The sequence below is a fragment of the Cylas formicarius genome, unplaced genomic scaffold (genome assembly GCF_029955315.1).
Source record: "Cylas formicarius isolate icCylForm1 unplaced genomic scaffold, icCylForm1.1 PGA_scaffold_10__41_contigs__length_53128322, whole genome shotgun sequence".
Taxonomy (NCBI): Eukaryota; Metazoa; Arthropoda; class Insecta; order Coleoptera; family Brentidae; genus Cylas; species Cylas formicarius.
Genome location: NW_026844214.1, coordinates 15,294,751 through 15,308,380, shown reverse-complemented (window position 1 = coordinate 15,308,380; position 13,630 = coordinate 15,294,751). Strand labels below are relative to the sequence as shown.

Sequence of the window (13,630 nt, the reverse complement as noted above, 5' to 3'; positions counted from 1 at the left end):
CTGGATTAATTAAGGGCATATTTTACACTATGACAATCGAGTAAATAGGGCTTTCGATGCGGTTTCAGCGAGGCGTTATCTTCGCTTAGCTTTGGGCTTCGTCTGTAGTTTGGGGCATATAACTCGCGAGTAGCATCTAGCTATCGCAAAACATTAACAGCGTCTGGGTGTATTATTTACATAGATTATGCGCAACATCGGTGACCTAATCATCTCGCTCCGCGATATAAACGTAACACCGTCGGCCGGGCTCGCCTCCCGCGAAGTAAAGTACAGGGGGCAAAAAACTGCCAAAAAAGCATAAACAAAAACTACCCCCTACCACCATTAAGAGTGACATCTGGCGATCAAAACCTGAGCTATTAATGCGCGGCATTTCTCAAACACTGGTCAAACTAAATTAAAGGATTGGTTGGGAATCTGTAATACCTAGGGGTGACATCTGGCTACAAAAACCTGAACTATTAATGCGCGCAATCTTTCGGACACTAGCCGAAGTAAATTCGATTTTTTTTGGGTTACTTGGGTATCTGTAAATTTGCTATCTCAAAATCTCCCCCGGGGGACGGAGGACGCAGAACTTAGGAATATTTACTACTCACTATATCTCTAATTTCAAATTGTACTGAAGACAAAATTTTTACCATCAAATAAAAGCTAACCTAACAAAAATGTCATTTTAGAGCTCAGGTCTAACGTGTTCATTTTGTGTCGTGTTTATATCCAGTAGCTATAATGAACATGCAAATAACCGATAACCAGTTAAATAAACTCAATTTAATAAAGAAAAAATAACTTACCAGGTTTAGGCACCAGTATCTCCCTCTCGATCAGTTTTTCATACGACGTCTTGTAAACGTAAAAGAACCTTTTGTTGAAACTATCGATTTCTTGATCTAACAGGTCGTCTTCCAAATACGACGATAGTTTATCCTCCAGGTTGTCTCCATTCAGCATCATATCTTCGAAATAACGGCCCGAATTTAATCCGAAGAATTTCAATAGTCTGTTTTTGACCCATTCTCTACGAAAATCCGTTGTCATTATTCGTCTCGCGGTTTTTAAAAATCAGAAACTACATAGGAACGGGCTTTTATTTACTACGTTGGTTGCTATGGCGGTTGCTTTGGTTAATGTACTTGTTTATTGAACCCAGAAATACTATTATTCGAACATAGAAAAGAGATATAAAATGTAATACACTCACTTTGCCGAGGTAGTGAACAACATAAAATAATCGAGGATAACCGTTCAATTTTCAAATAAACTTCCATAATACTATTTACAAATCCTCTGTGGTGTTTATAAATCGTGCGTTTCGCCAATCATCCTTTTGACCGCTTCATAGCTTAACTGAAACTTAAACAGTTAAGTTTCAGTCAAACTCTATTTAAGCTTATTCCTGCAGTATTTAACTTTTGAAATAACGGTTTATTTGTTTTAGAGGCCCTACATAGGTCGATAATACCGGAACTTATGAAGCAACTATAAAAAACATTTTTTAAAGGTCCCATCAACATGCGCATACGCGAGATTTAAAATCTCCCTTTTAACCAATGAGCTTGCAGCATTCAACATGTTGTGCGGTGCGGAAGAATTACGGCCTTTCCATGTTCTGCACCTTGCATTTTACAAAGCATGCATATTTGCTACTCAACACGCAAAGTACGAAATTCGAATACTGAATTCTAAAAATTAAAAGCCCCTATTCGAGCGCAACAACCAAGTCAGTATTTTCTGAAAATATACTTAGATCTAGTGGTGACGTAAATGATTACTTCCAAGTAATCGTTGCAACCGTTACAGATACTTTTCGGTCCTGAGTACAAATACTGTAGTTGTAGTAACAATACTTCTTGTCATGTAATCATTACCTTAGTATTAAAAACCCAAAGAACAATCTATTTTCTAAAGTAATCGAATATTTGTTTTCAGTACAACACAAAAAAGTTAAAACCTTTAAAATGCTTTTATTTATTATCATTTTATCCACTAAAATAACAAATCAAATTGAACCCGTTACAACCGGTAATCATCATTTTTGATCATCAGTAACAATTACAGTTACATCAGTCCAACATCTGCTACAAAATACTGATTACTGAAAATTTGGCGGCCACTATATTTTTATCTAACAGCTGTATGGTTACAACATTGTAATGTGGTCAAAAATTTAAAAAGTGGTTCCCTCCCCTTTCTGTGATCAATTCTGTTCTAAAAATGTCAGGGTGACGTACTGTGAATAAAATCTTAAATTTTTTCAATCATGCCGCTTTATTTCAAAAATAAAGTGCAAATTTTATAAATATATTTATTGTTTGAAACACAGTGGCGATTTTAGCTTGTTCACGTTTTAGAATAAATTGTACGTTGGTTGAAACAACTTTTCCCCCATCCACCTAAACTACATAGTTCATCCCTCTATAGAAATAAATCATGTTGGTTAGTTGGTTGGCTAGTGACGTCACTGCCACCTTGCTCCCTCCCAACGGTCGTGAATAAATCAATGATGCAACTTGTCTCTAGGTTACCGGACCACAGCATACGACAATCTGTGTCAGTGACGTACATACACATCCTACGTTCTGTGGTACAAAATGGTGTAAAAAAACCTAAAGAAGAAGAAGAGCGTTCTGTTATAAAATGTCAGAAATTAAGTGTGGTTTTGACGTTTACTGGGGATACACATTGACGTATTGAAATGCATTTTAAAAAAGTTATGAATTTAGGAGCAAAATGATTTTTATAATTATTTTTTGAGTTTTTATAAGAAAAACTCCAAATGGTAATAGCAATATGGCAGAACAGAATGGCATAGAAGTCCTCAAGGACGAAATTAAACGGTTGAATAGGGAATTGGACCAAGCCAGTTCAGAAAAAGTCCAATCCGCTCAGTACGGCCTGGTATTGTTGGAAGAAAAGAAGGAATTGCAGCACAAGTGCGAGGAACTCGAGACTTTGTACGAAAATTCCAAACACGAATTGCAAATCACCCAACAAGTAGGTATAGGTATGACATTTTCAAGTGATCAGTTATTCTGTATTTTGATAATATATTACAAATTTCTGCTGTAATTGCAGCAGCAGAGTTGTTTTACACAGCACTATAAAATTATTGAGTATATTATATACAAAAACTTATAGTAATAAATTTCCAATATGTTTTTTAAAAACTAAAAAGAACACTTTACTATGAAAAATAGATATAATATATATTCAGTTTGAGGGGGGATTGTCTCACATTACCCATGAGTCGTAGTTAACGTCTGTTGTGGTTTTCACTAGGCCCTTGCAAAATTTCAATCTAGTCACAAGGTAACCACCAAAACAGGCATAGAAACAGAAGAGTCACTTTTAAGTGAATCTGCAGCACGAGAAACGTCTTTGTATACCCAGATCTCAGAGCTTGAGAATGAAAATAAACAACTCAGGCATGAGCTTGAAAGAGTTACAGCAGAACGTGATAGTATGCTTCAGGAGAACAGTGACATGGGCAAAGACAAAGAAGATCGAAGTATGGAGTGCAAACGACTTAGAACCGAACTGAGGGAAGTGAAATTTCGCGAAAATCGACTAATTGCCGACTATTCTGAATTGGAAGAGGAGAATATTGCATTACAGAAGCAGGTATCAGCCCTCAAGAGCTCCCAGGTTGAGTTTGAAAGTCTCAAGCATGAAATAAGGCGTTTGCAAGAGGAAATGGAATTATTAAACCTTCAAGTTGAAGAATTGAGTAATTTGAAAAAGATTACTGAGAAGCACATGGAGGAAGCGCTTGAGTCTCTTCAGAGTGAACGGGAAGCTAAATATGCCTTAAAAAAGGAGCTTGATCAGCATATTAATAGAGAATCCTTTTATAATATAAACAATTTGGCATATAGCATTAGGGGTATTACCGAAGAAACAACATTAGGCAGTGATGGTGAAGAAGATGGTAAGGGTTTTTTAGTCTTTAAGTCTTTAATGGTTGCACTATTAATATTTTTCAGACATTCTATTGAGAAATAATAAGCGAATGTATTACCTAGAATAATAGTAGAGTAAAGTAGACAAACAATCAATTTGATTTTATTTCTAGGTCTGAAGCATATTGAAGTGAGTTTGTCTAGTGGCACAGGATCAGAACTAACATCCCCTGATGACAAACATGTCGACCTCTTTTCGGAGGTTCATCTAAATGAGTTAAAAAAACTTGAAAAGCAGTTGGAATTGTTAGAGAAAGAGAAACACTCCCTGGCACAAAGCTTGCGGGACAATCAGAACATGGTGGAGAAAGCTCAGGGAGAATTGCAAGTATTTATATCAAAGCTGATGCAGCTGGCTGCGCATGTCGATTCTCTAGAGCGCTTGTCCCAAAATTATAACAAATCCATTAATAAACAAATCAAAGAAGATGGTCCCACCAGCCCAGCTATGAACCAGTACCAGCACTGGTTCAAATTATCGGCGCATGAAATTGAGCAGCTCAAACATGACATTAAGGAGTTGGAAAAGTTATCGAACGTGTCTGACGCAACTCTGCAATTACGAACCGAGATAACTAACCTTAAGAATAAATTGCTAGATACTGAGCAGAAGAGCATGGATGTACAATCGGATCTGACACTGTTAAAGCAGTTTGCGAGCGAAGCGGGTGCATCACTGGATGAGACACAGAATAACCTTCAGGTTGTTACTGAAGAGTTGGCTCAGTTATACCACCATGTATGTACAGTTAATGGAGAAACGCCGACCAGGGTGATTTTGGACCATGAGAAGGAGGGCATGACTCCCAGTAAGTTTTTCATAATCAACTTTCGTTGGCTTTATTTACGCTTTTGTGTTAGTTAGTGAAATAATATCATATAATTTAGTGGGTAAATCTGAACCTTTCCCTGATGTTGAAGTGGTATTTTGTGTGCTTCAATTATTGAACTTGTAACTTTTTAGTGTTAGTATAGCAATGCAAAATCATCAAAATCATCAAAATCAGTTTTTTGAACAGTTGGCCTTATTAAGCAAAAGAAATTTGGCAATTTGGCACTGCAACAAATTTATTGCTAGAATTATCCAAGTAGAAATTTCTTAAGTGACCTTTATTTTAACCGAGGATTTCAAAAATGCCGAAATATACAGGGGGTTCCATTTAAAATAACAAAGTTGATGTCGGGGCGGACACTTTTGGGACACCCTGAGTTAACAAAATTCTAATATTTAAAATTATCAGGAGAGTCCAAGAAACTTTTGTACAAAACTTTTTTTCGTATCTCCTATGGTTCGTTTTATTTGGCACACGGTATACATCTTGTACAAAAAAGTTTATGGTCCAAAGTCTCGCGCTTGTTCTGGTTGCAGACAAACGGGTTAAGAGCATCACTGGTATTTTCCTTGGACCTCCACAAATGTGGTTGATGAATTTTTTAAAAGTTTCAGAACGAAAGTTATCGCTTTAACACTCGTTCCACATAAAATTTTCCAAAAAAATTTGTTTTCCTACGCTGGTCATTATTTCTGTGCAACCAGCTTATCTCTAGAACCAAGCGTAACCAAGGTATGGAATTTTTATACGACCCCAGATAGTTTAGAAAATTTTTATTTCATTGGTGTTTTGAAAGTAACAAGTATTTTGCTTCAACGTAGAGAAAATAAAATAAAACAAATAAATTAATACAGATTAAGATAAATAAAATTATTATTTCAATGAGCATAATAATATTAATAGCAATAATGTGTACAATCTACATTTAGCTAATCATATTTAATGTTCTAATATTAATTCGTATTTTCGATGAATCTAACATTTCAATTTTGTGAGCAGTGTCGGAAACGGTGCCGACCATAGGCGACATGACCAAACTCGATCTTCTGCGAAGCCGTCTAAAGAATGACATTCCCCTGAACGATTTGGAAAGTTTGAACGACACCGCTGTAGTGGCTCGCACGGTCTGTACGATCGTCGATCAAATTAAACATCTAAGAAACTCTATCGAAAACACGATTGAATTGTCGAAATCGCGGAACAAAACCAACGGTGATTTTGAAGGTAAGCTGGATCTTCATTTATTTTTGTTATTTATTTATGTTTATTATCGGAAAAAACAGTTTCAAAAGTGAAAGGTCTAAAAAAATACAAGATATAACAATAAAATTTGTATATATCACAGGACATTTTTTATTTTGGAGTTAAACACATTTAAAATAATTTAAATTAAGTTTACATCACTGTTGATTTTTTTGCACTATCTGAAAAGCAAACCAGAGATGAAGATAAATCATAATTTTATGAAATGGATCGTTAAACAGCTCTCAGAGCTCTCTCTTACATGTAAAATCTATCAAAGACAGCAATTCTGGACAATTTTATGCAGAGTTTTTATGTAAACATATTTTCGCCAAGAGTTTTAAGATTAAAGGAGTGGAGTAAATTTTCATATACAATATTCCTAATAAGTTACATGATTAATATGAAAGTTGAAACTTAAGTTGCTCTCATAGAAGACATTTACATTTACTTTTAAGTGAAGTATTATATAGGAAATATTCAATTATATTTTTTTACTTATAAAACGTCAAAATAAAACATTACGTACATTTAATATTGCAAGAGATTACCAAATACAGCATATTTCCACCAGGTTATCACCTTCAAGCGACCTGTTTAAAACTTGTTTGTTGTAGAAATATTATAAATATGTAGTTAGAAATATGGTAAATATAGTAATATAATATAGGCGTAACTAACCAGTTAACCAGTTAATATTGATTTTTCGAAATAATGTTTAAAATAAAGGCCAAAATACTTGCGCCATGTAGAAGATAAATGTTCTTTTATTCTAAGAAATGCATTGTATAACAAATCAACTTCATTAAAATGTTACATATCACAATTGTTATCACAATAAAGAATTGAAAAAAAATCTAAAATAGTTTACAATTTATTCCAAATAAGCCTTAAACCAAGAGTTGTGCATTGTTTTTCAGCAATCAAAGAGGAAAGCAGCGAATCTGAAATCCAAGAGCTCCAGGAACAGGTCATACGTCTAAAGAGCTTATTATCGACCAAGCGCGAACAAATTGCCACTCTCCGGACCGTCCTAAAATCAAACAAAAATACTGCGGAGGTCGCTTTGACGAATCTCAAAGGCAAGTACGAGAACGAGAAGACGATTGTATCAGAGACAATGATGAAGCTAAGGAATGAACTCAGATTGCTCAAAGAAGATGCAGCCACATTCTCCAGTAAGTTGCTTGATCCATTTTTAAAGTGCTCTTATTCCTTAGGGATTTACTTGTTTAAGGTTTCTTTTTCTATAATTTTCGAATGATAATGGTAAACTATCCAAACTCTTGCAAGATTTACTTGGATATAAACGCCAATGTTCAATTGCGAACTTGACAAAAAAATTAAATGAGAAAAAATTACGACAGGCGGAAAGAATAACGAAGGGAACTAATAAGCCATATAATATTTTATTAATTAATTAATTTATTTATTTATACGTTATTCCATTATCTAAAATTAATAATCCAACTGAGTTTACCAGTTGCCACTTCACCATTTCAATATTATAGGACCTAACAAAAATTCTCTAGAAATTAATGTAGTCAGAAATTCTTTCACATGCAACTCTAAATCAGATTATTCCCTCCCTATAAGTTCGATTACATTTATATAACAGCTCTGACTGATATTGTGATTGACATTGATCAAGCACGAAATTTAAATAATGTTACATTTCACTTTATATTTGATTGTACTCAAGCATTTGATATGATTCATCACAGTACCTAAATATCAATCCTAAAATATATTGGCCTCGTAGAGGTTACTCTCTCAATAGTGTCATCATTTTTGACCTCCATGTGTCAGAGAGTGGTTTACGATAACTGTTCATCCAACATAGCAAGGTTGATGTGGGAGTCCCTTCATTTTATACAGCATATACAGTTTTAATTTCGTGAATTGTAAATATCATTTATACGCCGACAAAATCCAGATATAAACCTCCTTCTCCCTCTCTCAGGGTAATGTTTTTAATAATCTGTTAAATTCTGTCTTAGATAACATTCCACAAATTTTTGATGCTTATCGGCTTCGAATCAATCAAGTGATAATGTTCGAAATGAACTAACGGGACATATAAAACGTTGCAGAAGAATTGTATGATCTCACTTAAAAACTCTTGTAAAAATTTAGGTCTTATTATTGATGGATATTTAAAATTTAAAGAACGCATTACTTTGTATCAAAAGAAGTTAAAATTTCGATGTTAAAATTATTATACTCACATTCATTGTCTCAAAAACTTTGATTTTATCACATTTTAATTTTACTGACGCAATTTATGGGCCATTTTTCAATTCTATTGATATTAAAATGAGACAGAAAGTTCAAAATTGTATTGTGTGCGACTTATTAATAAAGCTAGCATGTCCGGGCTTTCATGACCCAAGGCTATTTTTTTATGAAATGAAAGGTCCTGGCTGTTTTGGATTTTTAGATACAGGGTGATTTTCATATTAATTTTCATTAAGTGCTTTATGAGAATTGAGCTCCAAACATCGCCATTAGCTTTCGCCTATCCCCTATAGAAAGGGGAATTTTCCTTTCTCACCCACTACATTAGAAAATTTTTACCTGCTTTCTAACTAAATAATTGCTCACATTCTGTGACCTCCAACATTCAACTTTTTCAATTGTTCTTTCTTTTAGCCATTGTTCTGTCAAAGAAAGCAACATCTAGCATTTCTTTTTAAAAATAGTCAATTTCTTCCAGTTTCTATTTAAAAAATAATCGTCCTTGTCAGGTCTTAGGGCCATGTTTGCTGCCCGCTGCGAGGAGTACGTCACACAGGTAGACGAACTGAAGCAACAGTTGAACGCCGCAGAGGACGAGAAGAAAACCCTCAATCAGCTGCTCAGGTTGGCGGTTCAGCAAAAGCTTTCGCTGACGCAGCGTCTCGAAGAGTTAGAGGTTGACAGAGAGATCAGGAACGCCCGGCGCCCAAACAGCAGGAGTTTCCAGAGGCCGGGCAAGTCGAATCGAGAGAACATGTTCTAGCCCATGCCGCGACCTTCCCCCGTGCTGTATTTCATAGCATTTATCAGTTCGTTTTTTAAAGTTTGAAAAGTTTGGTGCGTGGGTAGGTCCCGACGGCGGTAACGGTTTTTCCTGATTTAAAAGGGTCATTTAATAAGTCTTTAGAAAAAAAATGGCAATTCTTATTTTATTTTGAAAATGATCTTTGTTCAATTCTGTACATTTCTTGCCATTTCTTCAAGTCACCCGCGCATTGTCTTGATGAAAGGGCGAAGATTTTTTCACACTCAATTTTTCGTGCAAAATTGAAGCCACTGTACCTTGTCATGGGCTTATATTCTCAAGTATGCAAAGATCACTGCAAATCTTATCGTGGATTTTGTCAAGCATTTTGGGAGTAGGTAATTGCATTCATCGTTTGTTGATATACAAGCACATTTAGACTCATTCACACAATTGCAAACAGTTACAAACAAAAAATAAATTAGAACTAAAAAATGTGACATTTGATAAAGACACGGTGTTGTCGAAACAATAGTCATGTCAAAATATATAATTTCGTTAAAATCTGAACTTTTAGTTCTAATTTATTTTGATAAATGGATTTTCATCAAGTAAAAACCACCTCAGTTCAAGTTACAAACACAGGAGCAGATGTGCCATTAACTTTGTCAAACTCATCTTTGATTTCTTTCGGCATCAATACTTTCAAACACGAGTGTCTAATCACTACTTGAAACTCTAATTTATCCATTTTTATAGACCCATTACAGTTGTGCAGTTCAATCAACAACACTTAAACTATGTGATGGATACAGCTGGAACTTTTACACCTGAGTAATTAGGTCTACCAGTTAATAGCGAAAAGTTATTTTCCATTCTACCATCACCATATCTTGTATTTTCTAAGGACTTATTGAACAACCCTCATATTTCGCCTTATTTATTAAGAGATCTATATATTTATTATTATGACTGTGTGTTTTGAGTGTGGCTGACTAACCGAGGTGTGTTCTGTGGTGGATTATGCAATCTGGGTAATCTTGGTGGTGGTTTCTATAGAAAATCATGTAGGTACTGTGAATTTTACTCAAATGTAAATTAAGGTTCTACTTAACCATCTACGGGAAACTCTTGAAACTGTGGAACAAATGCGCCCGTTTTAGTTGAAACAGAAGTAAGTCAAATGTTTTTCTTGGAGAAATGGTCCGTATAGTGCTGCCAAATCTACTAATTTTTCATGAGACCTACTGATTACCAAAGTTATCTGATTTTAGCACAATTTCTACCAAAAAAAAGTTGCGTTTTAATAAGCTTTCATCGAATGCTGGCTACTGATTATATAGAATTTCAATATAGTTATCATAATATATACATTTTTTCCAAAATCATTTGAATTGATTTGGAGTGTTGGAGTATATTTGTGCATTGTTGCTTTGTTTAATTATATTTTTTGTAAATTTAATTCGACCGAATCTGTGTGTTTGATATAGATACGGCATTTGTGTAATGAACTGGCTGCACTGAATAGCAAACAAATAATCGAACAGGCAAATCAGATTCAGTGGCCAATCAATTTAAGGCTAAAAGAAATGCAAATTAAAAAAGTGCAACAATTTTCTTCCATTTCCAAGAGGATCAGTATATTTATTAATTTCTATGATGTGGACATTTGTTCTACCTGGTGTTGTTTATTTCTTTTTCCTTAGCTTAAACAGCTAAAATGTTCTAAGCGCAGATCACAATATATGTTATACATGTTGTTTCAAATTTAACCTCCGTTGGCAAATCTCGGAAAGGGCAAGAAATGGGTGAACCACATTGGGGTAAATTTAAATATTCGTTATTCTTATCAGATATTTCGATTAATAATTACCGGAAGTGTATAGAAAAATTGAAATTTCCTGTTTTCAGTTTTGATTTGGCCCCCTTTTAACTCGTTTGTTATGAGAGAGTACCTTGTCTTAGAGTCTGTAAAAATATTTGTATTTTCGTGAGCAACTTTTTTATTTTAAATAAAACACAACGTATATTGAATATTTTTTGAAATCTTACTGTTTCTGATATATTTTAAATTTTATATCAATAGTAACCTCATCCTCATCAAATAGGATTTACCATGCTAAAATGGGGTGTTTTCATTTCAATAAAATGATTTCTAACGATTTTTTTATTCAAATTTTTAATGTTAGTTTTTACCAGCCGGTATTTATTCATTTTTCGAATATCCACACATTTAGATCCGCTACTATAAGGCAATCAGCCCCAAATTTATAACAAAAACATTCTTTCGGACAAATGGATAGATATATTTAGACCTACAAACATGACTTTTGATGTAAAATTAAAAACATATTAGAAACGGTAAGACTTAGGTATAGGTTATTTTATGTGAATTATGTATACAAAGTTCCAAGGAATTCAAAATGCCTTAATATGCATTTGAAATAAAGAAATTGTTACTTTTTCACGAAAATACAAACACCTTTTAAATATAGAAACATTAAATTTTAAAAGTGTAAGCGAATCCAAACAACTTTTGTGTCCAGGTTTTTTTTAATACTTTTTACACATTCCATTGACATTAATCCATTGTATTTAAAGGTTTTTTTAAAGTTTAGAGATTAAATTTCAATTTTGACGCAATATTTCCAGAACTACCAAAGATAAAATTCTTTAAAAAAACATTGATTCCCGCCGCTCTATTTCTTGCTATTCCGTGAACCCGATAATGGGACGCTCTTTATATGCAGGGTAATTAAAATCTTAGAAACAGAACTTTAGCAGTTGCCTAGAGGCTTTTTTTGAAGCAAAAACGTGAACAGGCTGTTCATTCTTTTCTTTAAGCTTTTCGTGTAAAATACATGAAATTGTTAAATTAATTCCACATTTCCTATGAAATGAAATACGCAGATCAACTAAACTGCTTTGCTCTGCATAATGGTTGTTCTACTCCATACTCTCAAATACCCAATTGTGGACTGATCAAGCTTGCAGAACCTGTCACTTTAAAACGTAAGTTTCATTAATACAACACGCGATTTCGGGCGACCTCACTTTCACTTACTTGGATTACCAAAAAGTAAGGTCGAAAATTAAAGCTAACGTTGTAGTCGTCAATCGCTCATAGTAAATAGTTGGTAAACCTAACCTTATTAAGCTTTTGAGTGAATTAATTTGGTCCCTAAGTCTTTTTTTAAATATAAATGGATTGAGTGATTTTTTGAAGATACAAATGAATTTGTGGTATCAAATTTTATAAATTGTTGGGTCATAACATAGAGTTCAATTGCTTTTGATATATAATACCAAACAAAATAGAATTTTTGGTAGATCAGGCTTCTATTAAGTTTGGAAGTATTTGGACTGACTTTTTCTTCCACTTCAAAATGGGAAAATTCTCCTATTCCAAAGTGGAAATTCCTAATTACTCAAACCACTCCAAATTCCCTGGTGGATATGCAGTGGTTCCTTTATAAAAGGAACTGCTACTTTATGGAATTTAGTCAAAGGTGATTACTTTTAAATTTGCAGTTAAAGAGGTCCTCTACTAACTGCTAAAGTTATAATTATTGTAATATTATGAATTATTTCTTATCCCTATGAAGGGGATAAGCGTTTGCGATAATGCGGTCTGATGCGTAGTCCTTTATTTCTAGTGCAATATAATGTCACTCGGGTGTTCTGCGACTTGTCGGATACAAGAATTTACTTAATGTGATATCTAAAATCGTTTTGGTCAAAAAACATGCAGCTCGGATCTTATCCGAATGATTTCAACGGCAGCGATTTTCTAGAATAGTTTATAATTTTGCAGTAATTGGTTGGGGCAAATCAACTATCTGAGAAGCTCCAAAGGTTTTAGTCCAAATTAGCATTTTAGATAGCGTTTTTATTGGCACGTCCATACAAAACATTGTACGCATATGCGATAGTTTTTTAAATCGTTGAAGTAGTAAAGTGAATTATTTAATACATTTTATAAGCATATATAACGGTTATAGCTGTGTGGTAGACATTTTTGTGATGTAAAATCGTTATAACATTTTTGTTTCGTTTTGTTAAGTTCCACGTTAAAATTTACAAAAACTTTTTTACCTTTTGAAGGGTCAACGTAGGTGTTAATCTTCTAATAATCGCCCAAGCACAAATATTTTGCCTGCAAATAATCAAACCGAACTCGCTCCATGGACCTAAGTGCATACAATACAATAGGAAAGTGTATGTCGTAACTGAGAGAAAACCGTTCGAACATATTATCACGTCCCATAAGGTTGTCTGCGAACCATTTTATCTTTCCGTTGGTTCTGAGTCCATTGTCGTTGTCGATGATTTTGCATTGTCCCGTTTCCGAGCCTATGGACCACGGAAGTACTTGCCCGTCCCTCTCTTAATCGTATTGTTTAATATTAATAGTAATAATGATTATGATAAACTAAATAAAACATGGTCCATCCATTTCGATTGCGTGTTTATATTGAAATTTGGCATTATAGTTTTACTCGTTACATGTTGTTATTATTGATGACTTCCACAATTTACTCTCGTACATAATATGATAGTTAATGTTATTTGATTGTACCTAATATTTTTAATAAAATTATTGAACC

The 13,630-nt window shown here is 34.0% G+C and overlaps 2 protein-coding genes across 2 annotated transcripts in view; one reads left to right on the top strand and one right to left on the bottom strand.

Annotated features, from left to right (window-relative positions):
* The window catches only part of LOC132697435 (dynein axonemal heavy chain 10), a 104,341-nt gene extending 103,304 nt beyond the window's left edge, over positions 1 to 1,037 (bottom strand). The window contains 1 exon segment of the mRNA XM_060662956.1: positions 801 to 1,037. Coding sequence (XP_060518939.1) covers positions 801 to 960 — 160 coding nt within the window. The 5' untranslated portion in view covers positions 961 to 1,037.
* A 1,600-nt stretch (positions 1,038 to 2,637) lies between these two features.
* LOC132698846 (protein bicaudal D) lies at positions 2,638 to 13,630 on the top strand. Its single transcript, XM_060665194.1, has 6 exons — positions 2,638 to 3,000; positions 3,286 to 3,934; positions 4,079 to 4,774; positions 5,798 to 6,022; positions 6,961 to 7,218; positions 8,788 to 13,630. The coding sequence occupies exons 1-6, from the start codon at positions 2,797 to 2,799 to the stop codon at positions 9,039 to 9,041; spliced, it is 2,286 nt and encodes a 761-aa protein (XP_060521177.1). The 5' UTR covers positions 2,638 to 2,796; the 3' UTR covers positions 9,042 to 13,630.